Raw genomic sequence first — 15,772 nt, 5'->3', positions numbered from 1 at the left:
GATCCCAGGCACTGTCAAAAAAAGAAAAAAAGGCTTCTTCTGCATATTGGACATATTCTGTGTTGATAACACTGTTTTGGTGTTTGAAACTATGCACACAATTTTTCTGTATGAATGTCCTTTGATTATTTAATGAGTCATGTACACTTCACCCTACTACTTCCCTACAAATCTTTTTTCCAAGTTAAATATTTATTGTTACTTTAGCAGCTTGATCATATGACATGAGTTCTAGATGTACTTTTCTGTTACTTTAATATGGTTATCCCTTAAAATGTGAGGAGTCCCAGACTGACCACAGAACTCCAAATGTGGGGAAGAGAAGACACTGGGACCAGTTCATTTTTGTGGGCAATATACTTCTAGTAATGCAAGCTAGGGTCCTATTTTTTGACCTAGCTATGTCACATTGATGACTTGTTTTTTCACAAGAAATGCTACTTAATAATTTTCCCAGTTCTAGAACTTATTTTGCCATCTCTACAACTTATGTGAACTCAAAGGTTAAGAATTTACATATTTATATTATAACCTGTTTGTTTTTATTTGTTCATCTGGGTCCAGAGCATCATTCAGTGTACTGGCTGATTCTTTCAGCAGTTATAAATTCTGTGTTTAAAAAGCAAACCTTCTGTCTTTGTTCAACTTGCTGACCAGAAGTTTAGATAGACAGATTGAGGGTCATATCCCCGCTATACCACCAGCTGCCTCCCTCTAAGTCAGAGATTTACATAGGAAGAGTAAAAGGAGCACTGAAGTATACCAGGATATCTGTTAGTATCATTTATTATTTTGATGCTCAAATTGTCCTGTACTTAGCCAGTAGGAATCTCTTTGAGTTGGCTTCTGGGTCCTTGGACATACTCCCATCATTCTTTGAGTACTCTTTTTACTCTCTGACACAAGATTGCCCTAGGTTCATCCTGAACTCTCCCTGTCGTAGTCCTAAAATCAGCCATCTCTCCAAGAAGCTCTGGAACTTCTTAGTGGGGATGGCTGATTTAGAAACAAAGATCTCAGCCGGCTCTGGGTGTGTTGATTGCATTGGGAACTGCAGTTTCCAGGCCCTCGCAGTGGACAAAGCTAGAAGACACGTGTGTGTGTGTGTGTGTGTGTGTGTGTGTGTGTGTGTGTGTACACGCACATGTGCACATGTACACATTCATGCCTGCTTTTGTAGATCTCTAACTTGAAGATCATGGATGCACACCAATGTCTCTAGTGTTCTTTGGGTTGGGGTTTTTTGTTTGTTGGTGGAACTAAGATTTAAACTTAGGGCTTCACACTTGCAAAGCATGCACTCGACCACTTGAGCCACACCTATAGTCCATCTTGCTCTGGTTATTTTGGAGATGAGGTATCATGAACTATTTACCCAGGCTGGCCTCAAAATGTGATCCTCCCAAACTCAGCCTCCCAAGTAGCTAGGATTACAGAGGTGAGCCACTGGCACCCATCTGCTTTGTTTTTGTTTTTGTTTTTGTAGCGCTGGGAATCAAATACAAGCACTTCACCACTGAGCCATATCCCTAACCCCAATAACTTACGTATTTATTTGTTTGTTGATTCATTCATTTATTAATTTTGAGATGCTGTGTTGCTCAGGCTGGTCTTGAACTCCTGAGGTCCAGTGATCCTTTTGCTGCAGCTTTCCTAGTAGCTGGGACTACAGATACACACCATGCCTGGCTTATACCAAATCAATGGCCTTTTTTCCCCTTGGATTTGTGTGTGTGTGTGATAGGGTCTCACTGTGTAGCCCAGGTTGGCTTCAATTCATGCTCCTCGTGCCTCAGCCTTTCTAGTGCCAATGACTTTAATTACAGTCAGTGCTACAGGGTTGATTCCCTGCCTTCCTCTTTCCATTGTAATTCCCTTCACTGACAATGAAAACCCTGACTCCTGTTATCCTAAGTACATTTACTTAGTTGCTCAGTTCTCCAGTGTGAAAACAACTCACTGTGCCACAGACCTGCTGGCTAACTTCCCTTTGTGCCCTGGCGCCCCACCAGGCCATAGCTGTCCAGCCAAGCTGAGCTTCCACTGGCTCTCTGCTGCCTCTGCTTAGCACTTTCCTCACCTGGACTCTGATGCTCGGCTGCCTTCTTCACTTTGGTTTTGGACTGAATTATTTAAGAAGGAAGGAAAGAACAAAGACAGGCTACGTTTTTAAAAGATTTTTTGTGGAAATGTAAGCCACATCAGTAAAGTGGCAAATCTTACGTGAACAGCTTGATGAATTTTTATATTTGTATACATCCATGTAATCTCCCAAATTAGGCACTCCAGCAACTTCCCTGATACATCCGCCCAAAGATAACCACTATTTGAAACTCTCATCATAGATTAATTTTGTGTATTTAGTTTTTGTAAGCTTTTATTTTTTAAATATTTTGAAACTTATGGAAGAGTTGCAAGAGTAATATAAACAACTGTCCAGGCCAGGCATGGTGGTGCACACCTGTAATCCCATGGAGGCAGAGATTGGGAGGATTGGAGTTCAAGGCCAGCCCAGGCAAAAAGACCCCATCTTAACCAGTGAGACAAGTAGAGTGGTTCTTATCTGTAATTCCAGCTACACAGGAGGCATAGGTAGGAGGATTGCAGTTCAAGTCCAGACCAGGGCAAAAACGTGAGACCCTGTCCAAAAAATAAGTAAAGCAAAAAGGGCTAGAGACAAGGCTCACGTGGTAAAGCTCATGCCTAGCAAGCAGAAGGCCCTGAGTTCAAAACTCAGTCCTAAAAAAGCAAAACAAAACAAAAACCCTTTACCTGGACACAGCATGTATTAACATTTTGCCACATTTCCATGCATTATGCTCTCTCTCTGTTGTCTTCTATGGAGCTTCTTCATATTTCTCCAGTCAACACAATGCTGTATTTTATAGGAATTTTTCACTTTAATCCAGGATCCAGCCCAGGATCAGGTGTTGCATTTAGTTGTCATGTCTCTTTGCCTTCTTTAATCTGGAAGAGCTTTCTGTTATCTTTTATGACATCTATGTTTTTTTTCCAGAGTACAGGACAGTTGCTTTGTAGCTGCTTTATTATTATTATTATTATTATGATGATGATGTTCCTCAATTGGCTTGATCTAATTTTTCCTCGTGATTCAATTTCACCTCTGCCTCTTTGACAATAATCCTAAATAATTGATGATGTGTGTCTTTCATGTATCATATGAGGAGAGATCTGATGTCAGCTTATCCCAGTATTAGTGATGTGCACTTAGATCTCTTGTGTAAGGTGTATCCACTTTCTTGCTTTCTATAAAGCTGCCATTTCTTTCTTAAGTAAGTTAGAAGTAATCTCTGAAGAGATGCTTTGAAACTATGTACATATCTTGTTCCTCTTCAGACTCTTGCTCAGTAGTTGTGTGTGTGCATAGAGGTTTATTGTTTGTTTTGGGTACTGGGGATTTGAACCCAGGTCCTCACGCATGGTAGGCAAATGCTCTACCACTTAAGTCATGCTCCCAGCCCTGTTCAGTAGTTTTAGCATGCATTAATGATTCTTCCCTGAATTAACTGTTACTGAAATGATTGCAAAACTATTTTCTTAACCAAGTATTTCTTTTACACTTCTTATTTGTGATATCCTACTATAAAGGAGAGCTTTCCCTGCTCTTTTATTTATCACTATGTACTCATTGATTTTATTTAGTAGATCATAATCTTCTATTGTTGTTATTCATTTTGATGCTCAAATTCTCCCTTGCTTTAGCTGGTAGGAGCCCTTTTAAGGTAGCTGCATGTCCTTCTGACATGTCCCTATCATTCTTTGATCACTTCCTTACTTCTTGCACACTTAGAAATTCCAGGCTCCAATTCTTCTTTTTTTATCCCAACCCTGGAATCATCCATTTTTCCAAGGAGCTCTGATTTGTCTTAGTTAAAAGTCAAGACTTATACCCCAAGGGACCCCTGTGCTACTGGGGTGTCACTACTTCCAGTCAGTTCATGTTTGTTTAATGTAACCTGTGTGTGTATGTATGAAACTATAAGTTTATCTTGATACCTTTAGTTCTAATCTAATGTCTACAGGGTTCCTGTTTGCTTTGTATCATTCCATGTTTGTGTTTTCTTTATCTGCAATGAAAATTCTGGCTCCAGAAACATAGTATGCCCTCATTTGCCCAGTTCTGCAATATATGCAAAATACTTTCAGAATTGATACATGCATGCTCTGAAAGAACCTACTAAGTAGTTAAAGATTTTTTTTGCAGTTCTTTTTTTCAAGAACAAAGAAAATTAGATTTATTTGGGGCTAATTAGGATTGTAATCTGGAAAACGCAGATTCAAGCAATCTTGAAAATGTACTCCCCCCACCCTTTTTTTTTGGTCTTTTTAAAAATCAGGGCCTTGCTTTTTGCCCAGATTGGCCTGGCCTTTGATCCTCGGTTTTCTGCTTCCCACCATTGCTGAGATGACAGGCATGTGCCCCATGCCCCAGTTTTTTTCCCATTGAGATATTGAGATGGGAGAGTTCTCACAAAGGTTTTTTTTTGCCCCAGGTGGCCTAGAACCATGATCTCCCCAATCTCTTCCTCCTGCATAGCTTGGGATGACAGGCATGGACCACCATGTCCAGGTATTGATTGAGATGGGGTTTCATGAACTTTTTTCTTGGTCTGGCCTTGATTTGTGATCCTCCCAATCTCAGCCTCCCAACCTCTTTTTTGTTTTTAGGTAGGAATTATTTAATTAGAGTATTTGTTCAAAAATTACTAGGATTTCATGTAAATAGAATCATGCAGTATTTACTTGTCTGTGTCTGGCTTCTTTTGCTCAATATTATTTTCTCACTGCTATAAAGTACTCTTTGTGTGTGTGTGTGTGTGTGTGGTACATGCTAGGCAAAAGCTCTACCACTGAGCTATATCCCTAATTCACTATGAAGTATTCTGAATGAACTACAATTTGTCTGTTATACTGATGATGAATTTTTTTTTTCATGCTGGAGATCCAATCCAAGGTGTTCTGCTTGCTACGCAAATATTCTACCACTGAGCTATGGTTCTTGGAGTGTGTGTGTGTGTGTGTGTGTGTGTGTGTGTGTGTGTGTGTGTTTGCTTGCTTCCTTGTTTTGGTGGTACTGGGGTTTGAACTCAGGTCCTTGCCCTTGCTAAGCAGGTGCTCTGTCATGTAAGCCCTGACCCCAGCCCTCCAATATTTTTATTTATTATGAATACTTCTACTGTGAACATTCTTACATGCCTTTTAATGAAAATAAGCAAGTACTTATTTTGGGCTTCTTGAAATATCTATATAACTAAACAGACACACACACACTAGATATTGCTAGGCAATAAATTCAAAGCAGTTGTTGAATTTATACTCCTGTCAGTAATGTAAGAGAGTTCTCATTATTCTAACCATCACTTGATCTTGGCAGTCTTTAGGACAAAGGTGAAACTTTTTTGAGAAGTACATACAGGGTGTTTGCCTGAGCTAAATCTGTTAATCGCTTGTCTTTGAGTCTGGTTGCCCAACTCAGATGGTTCCATCTCGTTTCCACCAGTATAATGGCACGCTGTGCCATTTTATATATATATATATACTGAGAGAGAGAGATTTTCAGCTTATTTTATTGTTGGTGAGGATTATATTGGACTTTGGTATAGCTGAGGAAATCAGATGAAGCAAATGTCTCATAAAAGAATACCTGGAAAGTCATTTAGAACAAAATGCAGCTCAAAAACCTAGACCTTCTTAATCCCTTGGCAGTAGGATCTACTGCTTCTTTCTTTAGAATTTGCACATTTAGTGACTTAGCCATTTATTCTTCTCTACTTTTCTTATTGCTTCTGACTCCTCTGCCTGTAGCTCCTTACATTAACCTGTATTATGTTTATTTCTTCCAACTACTGCTCTAGCCAACAACTAGAGATCTTATTTCCTAGTACTCATTTCAGGTAGATTTTTCACATGAAGCCACTTCACAGGCTATGTTGATTCTGTGCATTAGCCCATCTGGGGACAGGTGTCCACCCATAGTCCAATTAGGCATGGTAATGGGAAGCAGGATTACATGGCACCAACAAGGCAATTTATACAGAAGGAGTTCCTTTAGAAGGGCACCATAGGGAAAGAAAGCATTCTGTCTGCCTAGTATAATTGGGTTTGGTTTTGTTTTGCTATGGCAGTACAGGGCATCAAACCTGGGATTCACATATGCTAGGCACATGTTGTACCACTGAGCTAAATCCAGCCCCAATTGTAATTTTTATATTCTAATTATCGTGCATATCATATTCTGATTTGGTAAACATTTCTCAACTCCTCTCCTTCTCTGTAGAGTAACTGTTGAAAAGGAATGAATTGTTTGGATGAAGAATACATCTGGTGAACCTATGCCAGTCCTAATGTTTATAGTCTCTTTTTATATGTTCCTGAATTATGCATTTTATGTCTTGGAAGTGTATCTGTAGAACAGGGTCTGTAGGTAGCAGAAGTGGGGGAGGTGCAGGGGAAGTGGGGAGGGTGTGAGATATATCTAGTTGATAGTATCTCATTTTACAGATGGGGGAACTAAGGGCCAGAGAGGCAGAGATTTGCCCTAAGTCACATGGCAGACCTGGGTTTGTAGGCCAGTGTGATGTGAAACTAGTGATTTAATTCCTGAGCACGGTTGCTTGTTAAGGAGGGAGGCAAATTCCCACTTCTTAGAGTGCTTGTGAGGGTGCAAGGTCACAGAGGTCATGGCCTTAAAGTGAAGTTCTGTAAGCACATACTTTGGCATTTCAGGGACTTAGCAAATTTTAGCTGTCTTCCCACTCCAACCCTTCTGTTTGAGGAGATAGTAGTAAAGGTTGAGGTTGTCCAAGCGTCGTTTTTCTTGGGCATATAACGTGCTTTTTTTTTTTAAAGAAAGGAACTGGTGTACAGAGAGAATGGATTCTTCTACCCTGTTCTTCTAGAGGGGCAGCTGGAGACCCTGGGACTAGAGATCCCAATTTTCCGGCCTCCTTTGATAGCTAGGCTACAGTAGAAATCCAAGCCCTCGCAGAGGGAGTGAGTATTTTTGTAAGGCTAGATGCCTTTCTGGTGTGGCCATGTTCTTCTCCATTCGGGGCTATTTCTGAGCGTAGGGGATGGCTTACAGAATTGCAGTTTGTCTCTAAAACATGCATGGCCTTTCCAGCCCAGCTTTCCCAACAGTTTGGAAATTCTGGTTGTCACGAGAGTTCCACATACATGGCACCAGGGTTTGGGCAGAGCTCTAGCAAAGGCGGCACTGAGGCACCCTTTCCCTTGTCCTGTTACTCTCTGGTGGCTGCAGCTGCCCAACTAGCCAGAGCTGCTGCCATTCAGGCGTAGTTCTCCCACTGGGCTGCCTTGCTTGTCAAGCACCAGCTCTGTGGTCCCTTGGGAGCCCGTGGAGCTCCTAGTGCTCGGTAGATTTATCCCCTGCCCCGACCCAGCGGTCACGTGCCTCTGCACAAGCGCCCTCGTTGCTATAGCATCTGTAGGGGCCTCACCCGATTGGCTGGGTACAGGAGCCAATCAGCGAGCCCCGCTGGCGCTGCCTGCCGCCCTGGGCTGGGTGGAATCTGAGGGCCCAACCTCCTGTTGGTTTTCCGGTGTTCCTTCCCACCTCCCCAGCTCGTGGATGCTGGCTGCACCTCGGTGTTGGTGTTCCTATCCCTGTCTACTCTGTTCTCCATGCCCTAACTTCCCCTGTCAGAATCGGACAATCTGGTGGTGTTTTCCCATCAGGTGATTGCTCCCTTGATGAAGACAAAGGACAAAACTTGTTGCCATTTTACAGCAGTTTCCCCTAGGAACTATCTGTCCTGTCCTCTGCACTCCTGGCCCCAGGCAAGATGGCTAGGGCTGTCTCAGGTTAAGCGCCCTTATAATTAGCACAGGGTTGCCAGATAAGGGGGGAGAGGGGTTGTTTTCATCCTATATGCAAAAAGGAGGGGTTAAAACACTTGTGAGGACAGAAAGCTTGATGAGGTAAATTATCTTACCTCTGTGAACCCCATGCCTTATTTGTTAAAGAGTTGTAACCAAAGACTCTATCTCTTCTTAGGTTTTGTGTAAGGTTAAATTAGTAACACAGGCAAAGCACTTAGCCTGGCCAATCAGCTGTTTTCAGAAATGGTGCAATGCGTTGCTAAAGTACTCAAAAGGAACAGTTGACAGTTATTTAATGTTCATCTGTTTTTTTTTTAACTTATGTGCTCAATTATTCCTCTAATCTGTTAAATATGTTTTTGAGGTGTCCACTGTCAAGTTTTGCTGTAGTCGAGCTGTATTTGCTAAGGCTCCTCAGGGGAGTTGTGAGTCCCCTCACAAGAAGTAATAAAGACTATCCCAGCAGGTGGGTAGATGAGAAGTCCTGTTCCACTGGCAGTTTGGGGTTTGGAAATTTTCTGCAACTTGACTCCTAGGGTGGAGGCCCCTGAACAGAGCAGACTACTTTAGTGTGTGTGCAGAACTGAGACAGGGCAGCTTTCCATAGACACCTTTGCTTCCCGTCCCTCATCCTTGGGGGACTCTAGGGGGACTCCCCATCTCTAAACTCATGCAGCAAGCTGGAACCTGCTTTCTCTATGTTGGGGTCACTGTTCCCTAGAACTGACCTCTGTTTAGTCTAATGTGCTGCACCAGTGTTTCTGGAACAACCTTACTGGACTTTTGATACTCCTGACATCTCCCATTCTTCTTGTAATGCTGTCCACTTCTTGTCCCCACTGTGTATATCAGGGCCTGTCTCTTATTGAACTGAGTGGGCACACTGCTACTCACACTTGCTTTGGGATCATATATCTTCTCTGAATCCCCTCTCTTTGGACTGTCTCCCTCTAGTGCCCTGCACTTGGGCTGTGTGGCAGAGACACAACTATGTGGCAGATGACTGAGAGACTGTCAGTCATGGCTAACACATGCACAGTCTGTGTATAGATGTCATGTGTAATAGATAAGGACATGACACATAGTGCTGTAGGAGTAACAACGGTAGAGCAGTTGACTGTGCCTGGAGAAGTCAGGGAAAGCTTCACGAGGGTGTAGATGTTTGTGTAATTTTACAGGATTTACCTAGGTTGACAATAGGAGAAAGGGAATTCCAATCAAGGAGAACAGAATGCATAAAAGCCTGAAACTGCATGATGTTCTTAGAGAAAGTATAATAAGGTGTGAATGGAACAAAAGGAATTCATGATTTGGAATTGAGGGTTCATGAGTAATAGGAAATAAATTCAGAGAGATAAATAGTCACCTATTCACTATGGCCTTGTGTGTTAGTTACTTTTTTTTTTTTTGTCACTATGACCAAAATACCTGAAAGAAACAAAGGGAGGAATTATTTTGGCTCATGGTTTCAGAGATATTGGTTCATCATGGTGGGGAGGGCATGGTGGAATAGAGTAGTTCACCATAGTGGATAGGAAGCAGAGGAAGATGATACAGGAAGAGGCCATATAGCCAGCAAAACACTCCCCCAGTGCCCTATCTAGACACCACCTCTTACCTTTTGCCACTTCCCAATAATACAATCATATTATGAATCCACCAAAGGATTAATCCATTCACTAGATCAGAGCCCTATGATCTAATTGGTCTCTGGAAATACCCTTACAGACACAGCTAGAGGTGTGCTCTGCTAAGCTCGTAGGTGTTTCTTAATCCATTTAAGAAATGATCAAGATTAACTATCAAACCTGTAATCCATGCTGTGTAGTTTAGACTTTGCCCAGTCAACACTGGGAGAGTATAAAGATTTTCACACAGGGGCATGACATGGTTAAATTTCCACCAAAGGAAGGTAGGGTGCTTGGCTGTACAGGTGGATTATCTCATTTGTTCTCTAGCAATTTTGTAAGGTAGATAAGACAGTGTTATCTACTTTGTACACCTGAAAACACTGAGTCCCTAGAGGTTAAATATTTTGCCAAAAGCCTCAGAGCCAGAAATTGGAGGACCTAAGATTCACCTGGCTTCCTCACTTGGCATCTCTTTCTCCTGGGCAAATTGCCATTGTTAACAGAGTTTACTAGAATGCTGCCTGCAGCTGGTCAGTAGGTAGATGCTGACAGGAGCAATATGAAACAAATGGCCATTGATACAATCTTGTTGGAGGGGAGGAGCTCTGAGACTCTGTGGCCTGTGGTGTTCAATCCCCTGACCTCTATGCCAATGCTCAGGGAGCAGGAAGCAATGGGAAGCATTAAGCTTCAAGCTCTGCATTGGCTTGACAAAATCCATACATCACTGTCTTGCTCATTAATTCAGAGTAGCATCTGCTGCCTGATGCTGGTGTTTGTCAGTGGCTTGTTCCTGAAAGCTGATCCTGGAGGCTGGTCAGCTCTATAATCCACAACCCCAGGGCAAACTCCAGCAGACAGAGACAGGTCCTTTCTCTCTCTGCATTTTGTGAAAGGAAATAAATACTTTTTAAAAACCCACAAAAATAACATGATCCAACAGTAAAGAACACTAGCTTGGAGATCAGGTAAACCTAGGTTTTAATTCTGTTGTTGCCACCTTCACTAGCTGTGGACATTATTTGATATGCATGAGCCTTAGTATCCTTATCTCTAAAATAAGCAAAGCCAAGCCTACTTGAAAAGATTATTGAAATGGTTAAAATGTGAAAATATAGGACCTTGATGTGATGCCTGGCGCATGTCAGTCCTCAATATACGATAGTTTTAATTCTTGCTCTTACTGCTCCTGCCACACCACTACTGGTACCACTACTGTTAAAAAATTTTTTTAAAATACAGAATAGAAGAAAAAATTATAGTCCTACCACCATGATGCAGCTGCCCTGATAGTTTAGTTCCATTTCCTTTATTATTACTATTATTTCTAAATATGCCAGGTTTTATAGCCAGGTAAGGCCTTTTTTCCCCTCTGTGGTGGGCATTACTTTTTCTTATTTTAATTGTTTCCCCCCACCAATTATAAGAGTAGTATGCAAAGTTCAGAGAGTACAAAAAGAGATAAAGAAAAGCCATACTCATAAAACTAATCTCATCCCTAGACCAGAAGCAGTCACTGTTAACATTTTAATGTATCTCATTGCAGTCATTTTTATTGATGTTTTCTTTTAAAGTGGAGATGAGGGTTTTCATAAGATCATGACTTTTCCTATTTGTAAGCACTGTTTTCCAAGGCTACTTAATAGTGCATCAAATGGCTCTACCATAACTTACATAAATATTTTCTTATTGTTAAACATCTAAATGTTTTCATATTCATCATGAAGCTGCTTCCTATAACAGACCTAGGGAACCAGCCTCAGAACAGCCAGGAAGCTTATAATGAACCTGTGCTGTGGATATGGCCATGGGCAAGGTATAGTAGGTGGCCTCAGGTAAGTCACAGAGCCAGCCCCAAAGGAGCTCAGAGACAGGACAACCTAGAACTGTTTACCAGGAGTAAAATATGCAGGGACTTCTTTGGCAGACACTGTCAGGGAGCCCATATAAAAGTGCATAGCCCTCTTCTCTGTGGAAGCTGGGACCAGGGAAGCCCAGCTATCCAAAGGGAAAGCCTAGGAAGCCTTGCCCTTTCTCACCTCCCAGTATGCAGACTGCCTGCACTGCACAAATACCTTTTGAGTTAGTTTCCTTAACTTCATCTGCTAAGAAACTGTGGATTTACTTCCAGGTGGTCTTTTAAATTAGCATACATTAATAATACAAGAGTGTTTCATTGTAATAATTCCATTAGATGCATAGAGTATACTGTGAACAAGTGGTTTTTATGGTGGAAGAGCTTCAAAAGGAACTCGAGAAAATCAGAAGAGTCAGAGTAGCTCTAGTCTTAGTTTGTTGTTGAATTTTAAAATTTTGATGAACTAAATTATGTATATATACACATATATCATACAACATGAGGTTGTGAAATATATTCACATTGTGGAATGGCTAAATCAAGCTAATTAACATATGCATTAACCCATATAGTTGTATTTTGTGAGGAAAAAATTTAAAATCTACTCTCAGAATTTTCAAGAATATAGTTAACTGGATTTATTGTCAGCAATGTAGATGAACCTGAAGGATATTACGTTAAGTGAAATAAGCCAGGAAAATACCACATGATCACACGTATGGAATCACTCATACATGGATCAAAAAAGTGGATCTCATGGAAGTAGAGACTAGGATGGTGGCTCTGGAACATGAGACGTGTTTATTTCTCCTTTCCACTCCTCCGTTTTCTCCTGGTAGCACAGATGATCTCCACAATCCTTCCCACATAAATGTTCTCGAGTACCTGTAGCATTTCCTCTTGCCAGCAGCTAAAGTGAGCATCCTGGTAAAAGTCACCGGATGCTTCCCTAGTGTCTAGAGCTTCTCTTAATTAGCACCCAGGGAACCATGTATGCTTTATATCCCCAGTCACTTCCTCTTGGTAGCAGTTGGAACACGCAGTCACTGAACGGTAAGAAGTGTCGGTCAGTGGTTAAAAACACTGAACTCAGAACCCAAATGATGGTCTTTTATGTATTAAGTATTTGTTCCTTTATGTACCTTGTACCTTTATGCATTCTTTCATTCAGCAGCTGTTAAATGAATCCCAGGCTTTGTACATTCCATCTATGCAATAGAGAGGCGAATAAGACTTGGCTCTGTTCTTAAGATGCATGAGGTCTAGTGAGGAGACAGGAAGAATGTACTGCAATGTTATGCCTAATATGTAGGCAACATGACAGGAGTACCTGGGCCACCATAAAAGCAGTAACCAAGGGATTTCAATAGATGCTTTGAGCTCTTAAAGGATAAGTACAGATTTTTTTTTTTTTTGGTAGACAGTGGAGGGAAGGGCTCTCTGGGTAGGGGAATAAGGACGTGCAAAGTTGTGAGAGAAGATGACTTGTTAAAAGATCTGCAGTTTGTGTGGCTGGAAGGTGGAAGGGAGAGGGAGTAAATCAGGAAAAGTCAAGCATTTTTCCTCAGACCAGTCTGTTTCCTCTGAATTTTTTGCTCATTTTATCAGTCCAGATGAGAGTGATGGTCTTTTTCGTTCAGTTTTCAAAAACTGTTATCCTTATTGCCTTATCTTTCCATTTTTAAAGTAACATATGCTCATTATAGAAAGTTTGAAAACTACAAAAAAGTAGAAAGGGAAAAATCACTGGTAGTCAAACTAGCAAAAGACAACTTCTTTAACATCTTGGTGCATTTTCATTCAATTTTTTTTCACACTTGCTTTTTATGTAGCAGTGAATACATTGTAATTATAGTTTTAACCTTTGTATATGGTGTTCTTTTCTCTGTCTTTCCTAAAATTTGCCAAAAATGGATGTTAGTGTCATTAGAAAATAACTGTGATCATAAAACATACTGGCTGAAATATCTGTACATTTTCTTTCTCTAATATAACATATTTTCTTTTTACAGATTTCTTGTGGCTCAGAACATAATTTGGCAGTAATTGGTAAGTAAATTTTATACAGATAGCTTCCTTATTCTGGAACTCATGTGACAGAATTGGAGAAGACTCTTGGTTAACCAGAAGTAAGGGTGCATTATGTGTGTGTTTGGAGGATGATGAGGGAAATGGAAGCCGTTGGTTGACCAAGAGTTTGTTAGAAGCTCCTTTTCTGAAAATTTAAATCTGTGTCATAGAGTATCTTCTGAGGTGCCTGAGTTCACCTGTCTGTCTTAGGAAGTGTCATCTGAGGATCTTAAGGGACTCACAGGCTCGGGGCATCACATGTAGGCAAGTGGACATAAATGGGAAGTGGATTGGACTGCCTCTGGTTCTTTGAATAAGTCTCTTCTACCATGTTCTTTCCTCCTGGTTTGGCTCTTTCTTTGGAAATTAGTTGGCTCTGGATAGCTCAGTGTTTTTATGATTAGACCTGTGAGTGATTCATCCAAGAAGTCCTTGCATTATTCTCACAGGTAGATTCATTCTCTACCTCAGAGTACATAAAAGGTGACAATGTCACACCAGAGTTCTGCTTACTCCAGTGTGAACTTGGGCAAGGTATTTAATTCCTCTATGCCTCATTTTCCTCATCTTTAAAAAAAAAGGATGGCAGCTGGGTATGGTAGCATGTACCTGTAATCACAGCACTCAGGAGGCCAAGTCAGGATGATTGCAAGTTCAAGGCCAGCCTGGTCTACAAAGTGAGACCCTGTCTAAATAAACAAACAAATAGAAAGATAGATAAATAGAAAGATAGATAGATAGACAGACAGATAAATAGGGATGTCAATAGTGCCTACTTCATAGTGTTGTTGTGTAGGTTGAGTGAGTTAATATGTGTAAAGCTCTTAGAATGCCGCTTATCTCTTAGTAGAGGCTTTAGAAATGTTAGCTGTTATTACTTGGGATATTATTAGTTCAAGGCATTGCCTTTTTTGAGCTTTAGCTCCCCCATCTGTAAAATGGAGGGTTTAAAACAGAAAACCAAGTTTCTCTCCAGCTCTGAAATTTTAGGACCGAACACAGCCTCACCACTGCCTGCCCTATGTTAGTGATTTCTGTTCCTAGTTCTCTCTCTAGCCTCTGACTCTCAACTTCTGGAAGGCAAGGCCCCTGTGTTTTCCTCTCTTTTCTTGCCTATTCACAGCACCTGGAATAGTGCCTGGCTCTTAGCAGAGCCTAAGCACTCTTGACTTGAGCTAGACTGGTGCAGCTGCCTGGGTGGCTGTGGTTTGAAGAACTGCTTGCAGGCCCAAATGTGATGTGCAAAGAGGGAGAAACATCGATAGCAGAGGAGGGAGACTGCCAGTGGCAGTGTGGAATCAAAGGGGTTGGAGTCAGAGAAAGAGTTAGAAAGTTCAGCAGCAAACCTGCATGCAATGCATCAGCACCAACTACTTTATATCAAAACTTGTGCAGGCTGGGTGTAATTAAGACAAGGTCATCAGAGAATCCAAGGCAGTACCAGGGATGGTGCTGCTCATGTTCCTGCCACTGCTGTAACTGGGGTGGGAGAGGATAGCTCCCTCTGGGACCAGCACAAAAAGAAGATCGAAGGGAATCTCAAAACATGAAAGCACACCGTCCAGCAGAGAGGGGGCCTGAGCTGACATAAGCAGCCTATGGCTGCAAGAAGAGCAAAGACTGCAGGCAGACGGTGGTTCATACTGGCTACATCTCTGTGTGAGCTCTCCTTTTTCCCCTTATTTATGTAATGGGGATAATTCCTCCTTGCAGGATTATTGTGAAGACTACGTAGGATAACGTACAGGAAATGCCTGCCATTCCCTTCATTTCTTATTTCCCTTGGTAGGGGAGAATTGCTCTAATGAAGTATTGCTTTGTTGGGAGAGACAGATGACATCCTGGCAACGATGTGTCCAGAGTTCTCCAAGTGAGTAGACTGTCAGCGGCAGTGAAGAACAAGACATGCCAGCAAGCTCTTTGAGACCAGATAGAAGACTAGAAATGTAGCTTAGTGGTGGAGTGATTTCCTGGCATGCTTGAGGCCTGGGTTCATTCCCTAGCACCACAAAAAAAAAAAAATAACAAAAAGGAAAGCAGACATAATTTTCATTTTGTCCTCCATGTCCAGGGCCTGGCTGCTGAGTGAATAGTTCCAGTCAGGAAAGGTGGACTCAGTCACAAGGTTCTCAGCATGTCTCCCTGCCTGCAAGCAGGGAGCAAGGTGTCCCAGCACTGGAGGAATGGGGCCTGCAGTGGGTGCCCTGCAGGGTGGAAGCTTTGTAAGCAGAAGTGACAAGAAGCTGCCTGTTTGTCCTGGTAGGAGGCCAGCAAAAGGGAGACAAACTGGAGGAGCTCAAAGTCATTGCTGTCAGCCAGCTCTTTCCCTCAGTCACAGTGCCATTGCCCA

The 15,772-nt window shown here is 41.8% G+C and overlaps 1 protein-coding gene across 1 annotated transcript in view; it reads left to right on the top strand.

The window, feature by feature from the left end:
* Sergef (secretion regulating guanine nucleotide exchange factor) overlaps positions 1-15,772 on the top strand; it is a 222,559-nt gene that overhangs the window by 121,251 nt on the left and 85,536 nt on the right. Inside the window, 1 exon segment of the mRNA XM_074042614.1 lies at positions 13,365-13,401. Coding sequence (XP_073898715.1) covers positions 13,365-13,401 — 37 coding nt within the window.

The sequence above is a fragment of the Castor canadensis genome, chromosome 1 (assembly GCF_047511655.1).
Source record: "Castor canadensis chromosome 1, mCasCan1.hap1v2, whole genome shotgun sequence".
In the NCBI taxonomy this organism is placed as follows: Eukaryota; Metazoa; Chordata; class Mammalia; order Rodentia; family Castoridae; genus Castor; species Castor canadensis.
This window is presented reverse-complemented; position numbering and strand designations above follow the sequence as displayed.